We start from the raw sequence: 9502 nt of genomic DNA on the forward strand, positions 1-9502 counted from the left end.
GCCCGCCTCGCCGCCCACCGCCGCCGCAGCCACCTGGAGCCCGAGCGGCCCTTCCGCTGCGACTTCCCTGGTAAGCCGCCTCCGGGGCTGGGCTCTCTTCCCTCCCCTTCCACAGGCTGTGATCGTCCCTGCCCTGAGGCCCTGTGGTGCTCGGCTCACTTCTGCTCCCGCTTCTCCTTCCCCTTCGTGGTACCCCAGAATGCCAAGGAAGGTTCTCCAAACCACCCCTCAGTTACCAAGAGAAAAAGTTTGGGAGCAGGAGGATGCTGTGCCTTTCCTCCTGTGACTTTGTGCTGGTGCAGTGAAGCACCGCAAGACCCGGCGCCAGCGTTCAGTGCGCCTTAACCCAGACTATACCTGATTGCCCACCTTGGCAAAACAATTGTAATTCCTGGGAATAGTGCGTAGGATTTCGCTGTTTGGTTTTTTTCCATTTCCCTTGTTGTAATATCCTGAAAAACGAGCCTGAAAGTACCTCGCTAAAAGCTGGGAGGGAGAAAAGAGTGCAGTTTTGTGACTGAGTTTTGTCAAGCAGATGTGCTGTTTCCCTTTTCTCCCCAGGCTGTGAGCGAACGTTTATCACAGTGAGTGCATTATTCTCCCACAATCGAGCCCACTTCAGAGAGCAAGAGCAGTTCTCCTGCTCATTCCCTGGCTGTAACAAGCAGTATGACAAGGCCTGCCGACTGAAAATCCACATGAGGAGTCACACAGGTATTTACAGGGATGATTTGTACAAGGGGAAGTACATGGAGCATAATATGTGGAAAGTGAGTGGACTGCAGTGTGCTGGAAAAACTGAAAGTCAGGAAGGGTGACATTAGTTATTTGGAGTCAGAGAAAGCATTTGATTTTTGGCCTTCTGGGGGTAGGAGCCCACTGAATGAAATTGTCGTGTGCAAAGTAGTAAAGCACATACACAAAGCTGTGGCTTTTGTTGTTGCAGAGCTGTGGCTTTTGTCATTGTGCATTCTGTCCAGAAAAAACTATCCCAGCTCTATTCCCAAGTTCATAGATGTTCAAAACGTTGCATAAATTTTACTCTTGATACAAACAAACAGCTGAAAAACTCTCTGAGCATGTGGAATGTATGTATCAAGGTTTGGAACAAAAAGAAGATTAATTTCAGCATGCAAGCATGCCTGACTTGCAAGGACCACTGCAAACCTGAAATACAGCCTTGTCATGTTACTGGTGTGCCCTTTCTTTTCCTGGTTTCATGGTTTTACACTTTTGAGGTTTTTTTCAAGTGTCACTTGAAGTTCATAGGTGTGATGGAAACCAAATCACACTTCACAGTCTTGTAATCAAGACACAGTGGCAGACCATGAAAACAGGAAAAAACAGTTCAGTTGTGTTTCTCTTTTGAGTAATGCTGTTAGTGACTATTGAAGCACCTTCAGGATGTGAGGTGGATTGATAAATACTTGTGCTCTCTGATGCAATAGCATGGAGTTGAAGAAAGCCCAGATTGTAGGAGGAGAAGGGACATGATAGTACTCTGCTGTGTATTGCAGGAGGGGCTGGTTGAGTTGTCTTAAGTTAATTAAACTAGTAGCAGTATGTGTTTTGTATTAGATTATTAATCTAACATTTTTTATTCAAGGTGAAAGACCTTTTATCTGTGACTTTGAAGGCTGTGGCTGGTCTTTTACCAGTATGTCCAAGCTTCTGAGGCATAAAAGGTAAAGGAAGCTTTTTCTGATTATACTGTCCTAAGCCACTGGCTGTTTGCTTGTCTTTGTTTCTCTTCCAGTAGCTAAGCAGTAGTGGATTTAATCATGCCACTGACAATTTCATTCCCTTGTAGGAAACACGAAGATAACAGGAGATTCATGTGCCCAGTAGAAGGCTGTGGGAAGTCCTTCACGAGAGCAGAGCACTTGAAAGGCCACAGTATAACTCACCTTGGTACAAAACCATTTGAGTGTCCAGTAGAAGGTATTGCTCCACTCCCATATGTGTTTCTTGGTAACTGGTGTGTATTTTTGTCTAAAGGTTATGTGTGCTTGGTACAGCACTGGAACAATTAAGAGTGAGTCTTCTAATAGGGTTTGAAGAGGTAAAACTGAACAGAAGTCTTGAGCAAGTGATTGTTCCCAAGTTAGGAATGACAGAGCAAACTCTATTTCATACTGTAGTTTGACTACCCTCACCACTTCAATGGGACTCCAGAAGCAAAGATTTTTGGGTGTGATCTGGATTATTCAGCTCTTTTTTAAAGTAAAGCAGCTCCCTTTTTTCTCCCTTTTGTGGTGTTTCCAGCTGTTGTCATGAAGAATTTCAGATGCCATAGTGTTAAAAGGTTGTGCTTTACACTGAGTCACTTAAGAGTTTTATGTTGTCAGAAAGAGGTTGTTAAACTGTCCTACCCTTTGACAGATTTACTTTCTTGTGGTTCCTCTGAGTGTATGCACAGGTGCTGCAAAATAGCAAGTAGAGGGTACTCTGATTTGTTAAGACATTAAATATGAATATTAAATTGAAACTTCATTAAATTTGAAACTTCAAAGCCTTATATATCTTCTTGCAGGCTGTTGTGCAAAATTTTCAGCACGAAGTAGTCTGTATATTCACTCCAAAAAACATCTTCAGGATGTGGACTCATTAAAGTCGCGGTGCCCTGTTTCCAGCTGTAATAAACTGTTCACTTCCAAACACAGCATGAAAACGCACATGGTCAAGCAGCATAACTTCAGCCCAGGTAAAGTGTTTGTCTCTGGCTATCACAGGGTGCAGTGGAAAAATTAAGTGCTTTATTAAGGAAAATGTGTAATTTACTGATGTTGAAATCTGAGTTCCATGGATATGAATGACACAATCTTTTCTGAGACTGAAGTTGGTTTCACGCTCTAAAATTCAGTGGGATCTCTGAGTATCAGAAAGTGATACTTGAGCATGACCTCTGAAATTTTGAGAAATTGCAGCATTTTTCAATGAAGCAGAGCTTGTCCTTTTCCATGCCATCTGTAAAATATGAATAAGGACTAACAGGATTTCTCTTTTCACTCCTTTCACTCCTCTACAAGCTGTACTTAGCCTGCACTGCCTTAGTGTTATTTTTTGGCAAGTGCTTTTATAAGCACACCTCTCAGTAAAAGAATGAACTTATTTTGGTAGGCTGCTTTTCCCTAAATCTGCTTTTAAGGAAGGTGGGAATGTTTAGTAGGCTAAGAATATAGAATTTTATAGAATTTTAAGCTTCCTTTTCTTCCTGTTGTCTGTGGAAGCTGTGTCTTATAACCAAACCCTTCTCTTCCAGATCTCCTAACTCAGCTGGAAGCAACCTGCTCCCTCACCCCCAGCAGTGAGCTCACTAGTCCAGGGCAGAGTGATCTCAGCAACATGGACCTCGTCTCCCTGTTTTCCAACGTGTCCAGTAACAATTCTGGAATTGCAGCGGACATGGCTCTGGTGAACTCTGGGATCGTCACCATCGATGTGGCCTCGGTGGGCTCGACACTGGGAGGGAGCCTGCCTGTCAGTAACAGCTCCCTAAGCCAGGCAGTGGATCCCTTGATCCTGGTGGCAAGCAGTGACATGCCCCAGAGCCTGGACAGTTCTCTCCTGCTGGGAACCAATGCAACAGTTCTACAGCAAAGCACTTTAAATTTGGATGATGTACAGACTGTCAATGCCGAAGCCTTGGGTTCGCTGGCGTCTCTGTCAGTGAGGAATTCCAGTCAGGATGTGCACGGGCTGACATGCAGCAATAATTTAACAATGGACACAGCCACTTTGACTCCTTCCAGCAGCCTCGGCAGCACCAACGTGCCTGAGTTACTGACACCAGTTAAAGCTGAACGGAATTTGCTCCCCAGCTCAGATGTGGTTGGTCAGCAGGAGGGCAGCAAAGTCGTGACACAGTTTGTGTTCTCCAATCCCCCAGGGAGTTACAGTGCACAGAAGGAAATGGATCTTGGTGCAGTGACTGGCAGCTCGTTTTTGGTATGCAGTAACTGTATTCACTTCACCCCTAGATGAGACAGCCTGACTTTTGGGGTATCCCTGGCTACTCACATCTTATTGGGAGACCTTTCAGATTTTGAAGATCATGCATTTTGTCTCTCTTTTGATGAAAGATGTAGAACGATGTGTTGAGTAGTGTGTTTTCACAGGTAGATTGAGTGTGGTGACAGGGTCTAAGAAATACTGAAATTCTGGTGGGGACAGTTCGGGAAGAACCTTTCAAAATAAGCAGCTGCCCATCTGAAATGGAATTTGCAAGAACACCCAAGAATAAGTGTTACACGTGTTACTTGTTCATTTCATTCCAGGGAAGGATTTGGGCTGTAACAGTAACTGCAGCATTTTCATTCCAGTCTGCATTCCTCTTTTAAGTACTTTTCCCTTTCTGTTTCACTGTGTTATTGGAGAATTAACTTTTTGTTTATGTTATGAAGTACATGTTTACACTCTTAAAATCTGAGCCCTTACAAATGTGGAGCTAACAACTTCTTGTGTGGAGCTCCAGATATTGAGTAGATACAGGGAATTTATTGAAACTCTAATCAGAAGATCAGGGGAAACTAGAATTCAGCGTTTGCAGCATAGAAGATAACTGCATCTGAGAACTCATTAATGTGTGTTTTCATTATCTTGTTTTGTTCTTAATTCCAAAAACCTTGCATCTCTGGGCTTTTTTATTCCTTTAACTAGGAGAGCAGTGGGTCTGCGAGAACAGACTACAGAGCCATTCAGCTGGCCAAGAAAAAGAAACAAAAAGGGAATGGCAGCAGCACAGGTGAGAAGCCATTAGTTCTGTTACATTTACTGAATAAAAATATTTAGTAATTTTGGCAGTGCAGTGGGAGCAGGTTTCTGAGTAACATTCTTAAATGTCCTGTCCTGTTTATTGATAGTTAAAATAATTATGCATGTGGTGTACCATCTGTTACTCAGGATAATCACATTCTGTGGAATACCAGATTCATGGGAAGTTTACAAAGAAAGCTGTGCCCTGTGTTTCATGATTATTAACAAGACACTAACTGTCCATCCCTTCATCTGCTTTTTATTACAGCTAAAAATTATTTACTGTGCTTTCTGTTGTTTATGCTTTTGGTCTTGTCTAGGGGGTTCTTTTACTCAGTACAGACAATGGAAATTTCACCTAGATTTTGCTTTTGTGTTTCATGTAGTAACAGTGTGAAGGAATTTATTTTTTGATTATCTAGATATACTCAAACCTCTCTCTTATACTTTAGCCTTGTAGAGCATTCTTATGCAGGGTGAGTTTAGGTCATGATTCCAGATGTGTCCTCTTAGTTTCACTCAGAGCCATTTGATGTGACTAATAACCATTCCTTTGTCAGATCAAATGGGGTCCATGGTTCCCTGTACTTGCACAAGCTCAGGTGTTTGAGTTGTGTCTACCTTTGGGGCTGGGGTGGAATATTACAGATTTATGATACATCAATATCATATATATAGAGTGAGTTTAGTGCTGCCTTGCTGTGTCTTAGACTTCCCTCTGAAAATCAAGGCAAAAGTTTTTGAGGCAAGACTAGTTCTGATTTGAGAACTGTTTTGTTTGTGTATTTGTAAAATGCATATGTGCATACATTCTGTCTGGTTCAGCAAATCATCCCATGGAAGGAGAAGTGCTTTATGAAGCTAGTTCTAAGGGGCCTTATATTATCAAACACGTGCAGGTATCATCAAACATGTCTTTTGGACATTAGTTTAAAAAATATGATTGCACTTTGCATGACTCCTAAGATGACCTCAGAAAATTCCTGTTTCTGTTCCTGTTCAAGACTCCCAATAGTCCACTTTTCACCAGCTGTTGCCTTAATGGTATGCTGTGCCTCTCAAAGAGGTCTAGAGAGTCTTGTATTTCTGATTGGTTTAACTAGATTGAGTGAATACTGTAGAGGGAAGTTCAGGGTTTAAATATAGGTTATCCAAGCCCTTCATTTATTACAGATTTTTTTTAAAAATCCAAACAAAAACCTGAATTGACAGGACTGTATTATTACATTTGTTTTGATTAGGGTTTTTGTTTTCAGCTTGTGATACAGCAGCTGGTTCATCCTGCTTTAAACTGAAAAGAAGCTTAAGGTTGTGATAGTTGCACTTGTATAGCCTGTTCTACCTAGTAGTCCTTGAAATCTTCCTGTAAATAATGATCTTCACTATGCTTTTTTTACAGTTTAGAAAAATCATGTGCATGACATCTCAGGAAATGAGTTGTAGAATGAAAAATAGAAAATGCAATCCTACTTCCTAATTCCTTTCTGTAACACCACAAATATGCTGATATTTCTGTTTTACCACAGGGGAGGGCCCTAAGCTTAGCAGTTTGTGATTTTTCAGTGGTGTTCAGGTAAAAAGGTGCTCAGTCAGCAGCTGGAGTTCACCAGCTGAGTGCTCTCTGCCTTTGAGCAGTTGTCAGATGGTGCTTAATTACATTGCACTGCTGTGGGCATTTGCTGTGTGCTCTAAACAGCTGCAAAAAGTTGAAAAATACTAGTAGAAAACTCTAGCAAATTCATCTAAAGATTAAAATTGCTTTCTTTTAGGGGCATCTGGTTCTGGTCAGAGGAAAAACAAGGGTGGTAAAGTAAGCCCAACCAACTTTTCTTCCTCTACTCCTGGCAGTCGACTGGGTGGTAACATAGTTCTGCCAAATGGAGGGCTAACAATAAGGGACCCTGCCACTGGAGCCCAGTATGTGCAAATTCAGCTTCTTCAGGTAAGGGCTGAGGAGAAAAAAACATGCTCAGCTTCTCTGCTATCCAGACTTGCATTTATGGAAGAATTTGAGTGTTTGTGAACTCAAGTCCTACTACTGCCCCTGGATGGATTCTTGAGCCCTGCAGTATTCTTACATTATTCTACCTTTTATTTATAAAGTAAATGAGACATGAAAATGTTCCTGCAAAAAGAAGTTTCAGCCTAAACTGTTATTTCTCTTATCTGCTGAAATAAAGCTTAGAATTAAAAAAAACCAAAACCTATTAATTAGTGGAGGCTGATTAGTGGTGCATGGCAGGTAATAGGTTTTTTGCCAGGTGTAGCTGTGTAGTATTCAGAGAAAGGCTAAGTTCCTTCTCCTTCTTTGCTAATAGCTCTGTTGTGGAGAGACCTATGGGCTGAGTTCTCCATTGATCTATTTTTTGATGGATGTACACATTTGTAACTTTCATGTTAAATTTAAGCTTCATGAAAACATGTGAAACTTGTTGCATGTTTCTGTGTTAGATTTGTTGAAAGAAGAACCCTTCCTTCCTCTTCAGATCTTGCCAGTGTTCCAAGTTGATGAGGACAGGATAATAGGTTGTACACTGAGCTAGGTTCAGATTTAAGTTGTAGTTAGCTTTCCACATCTTTGTGGAGCTGGGCCTTTCTAGTACAGTGCAGTGGCTTTATCAGGTATTTGAAGGTTGTGAGACTGAGTGAAATTTGCCATATTGTGCTGAGATACCTGGGGGTTGTGTAACTTGATCATGTTTCTGCATTCACAGGATGAGTCCCCAGGAGAGGGAGATCTTCCCTTTCAGCTGAGCTCTCAGTCTTCCTCATCACATTCTCAGCTTACAGTGGATTTACCTGTTTACATACTTCAGGTACAGCATGTCAAGCCACTGGGTTTTATTGCCTTGCTTGAATGTAAAGAGAGTTTACTGTGAGCACTCTCATGTTCTGCCTGATGAAAACACCTTGTTTTCCATTGGGAGTTGAATTCCATTCACAAGGAATAGTAAGCAGAGAGCTGCACTGCACAAAGTATCTTGTGTCGGTTACCAACCTTTGACACATCAGAAGTGTTGGGTTTTTTTTCCTCTGTTACTGAGTAATGAATAACTAAAACTTATTTTTTCTGAAATGTCCTACCCTTGTTTTCCTGATCCCATCCTGCAGATACCAGGTGGGTCAAGAAAGAGGATCAGAATTGGAATGTTGCAGGCTACAGAAAGGTGGGGTGGGAAGTGGGAAATAGAATCTTGAACCTAGATTTTGGAGTGGTGCCCTTATGGGAGTGTCAGTTAAGTTTAGAAGCCTGATTAGGGACCTCATTTTTGATAAACTCTGCAATGTACCTATTCCTGCCAAGTGGGTTTCTCCTGGATAGAAAAGAAATCTTTTTTGTTGAGGAGGGGCACTTTCCTCAAAACCTATGAGAGAAGTGGGACTGAGTGGGACATGGTAGAGAGTTAAAGAAGGAAAAAGTGATTTTAAATCTATTTCCATTAATAATGCTCATCTGAAGTGTTCCATAGGGAAACTGGCAACAGTGTTTGGGTGGATCGCTGAAGTGGAAAAGCTTTGGGTTTCCTCTGAGCCATTCCAAGCATTTCTCTGGTGTTGAATAAATGTCAAGATAATCTTGCTGATAAGCACTGAAACCATCTAGAGGTGAAAGTAGTTCATGCTGTCTGTTTGCTTTAACAGGAACCACACAATTCCACCGAAGATGATGCAGGTTCTGATAACTCTCAGTTCACTGGAAGCACAATAAATTTACAGGATCTGGAATGACGATTATTAAGAACAGTTACTTGAAAACAAATTGGGCAATCATGACAGAGTGAGATTACTGTGTGGGTCTTTTTCCAAGGAAAATAGGAAAAGTAGGAGAACTGAAGTATGGTTGCACTCTTTGTGATTTGCTTAAGACAGTTGCAGCTGAAAGATTTTTCTTTAAAAATGTAAATCCCACTTGATGTGCCTGTGTAAGATACCCTGTCTGCCTGGTGGTTGGGAGGCTGAGGCAGACTGCTGTACAGTGTTGTTTCAGGGAGAAGTACTTTATTACACTTCAAACTGAGGTAATATTTACTGTTTTCACAGGAAAGCAAGTATTCCACAGCTAACAAATGCAAATTTATAATCCTGCCTGCGACATTTAAAACTTTCCTTCCATTGGTCTCCTCCTGAAGCCAGTGGCATCAAGGAATTAAGAGCTAAATTTTGCAAGTGTTTTTCACACACAAAGAAAAGGATTGTTTCGGCCCCTGTGTTTGGCAGAAAACCAGAATAAATTGTCACATGTAACAAAATTAATGCTCTATACCATGAAAATGAGATGCTCTAAAATCTTTGTTTTAGAAAGCTAGATTCTAAATGTTAACTTAGCTGTGAATCAGTTTGTAGCTCATGTTGAGTTTCTCCCTTTCCTTGCTCCTGCATCCCAAATACTTTGCTGAATTCTTCCAGCAAAACTTGAAAAAGAAAACTGCAATAGAACTGTACTCACTGTAAGTGATTTGCTAAGAGTCCAACGGCATCTGAGAGAGGTTTGTTTTATCTTTGTGTTCCCTTTTTTGGGAGGAATGTTGACCGTCATGTAAATTTAAGCACCTTGATTTTTATCTCGTCTATAAACCGCTGCCAAGTTACCTGTGAACTGGTCACTACCTTTTTATTTAGCGTTGTTTGGTGTTTTTGTTTTGTTAACTGAACACTGTTAACACGTGTTCTTTATTGCTATCCCAGAGTGTCAGATGCACCTGGAGCTGGTTTACAAAATATGCAGTTGTCAGAGCATTTTATGAGG

The 9502-nt window shown here is 41.3% G+C and overlaps 1 protein-coding gene across 1 annotated transcript; it reads left to right on the top strand.

Annotated features, from left to right (window-relative positions):
- On the top strand, window positions 1–9496 carry ZXDC (ZXD family zinc finger C; the record flags this gene model as incomplete). The annotated part of the gene is made up of 10 exons (XM_005420266.2): window positions 1–70; window positions 562–714; window positions 1607–1685; window positions 1811–1941; window positions 2534–2704; window positions 3263–3948; window positions 4660–4744; window positions 6525–6697; window positions 7470–7571; window positions 8398–9496. Coding segments are annotated over 10 exons (1737 nt in total), but the record flags the coding sequence as incomplete, so codon positions are not given.
- Between the last annotated feature and the right edge of the window lie 6 nt (window positions 9497–9502).

Source organism: Geospiza fortis, unplaced genomic scaffold (genome assembly GCF_000277835.1).
Source record: "Geospiza fortis unplaced genomic scaffold, GeoFor_1.0 scaffold70, whole genome shotgun sequence".
NCBI classification, from domain to species: domain Eukaryota; kingdom Metazoa; phylum Chordata; class Aves; order Passeriformes; family Thraupidae; genus Geospiza; species Geospiza fortis.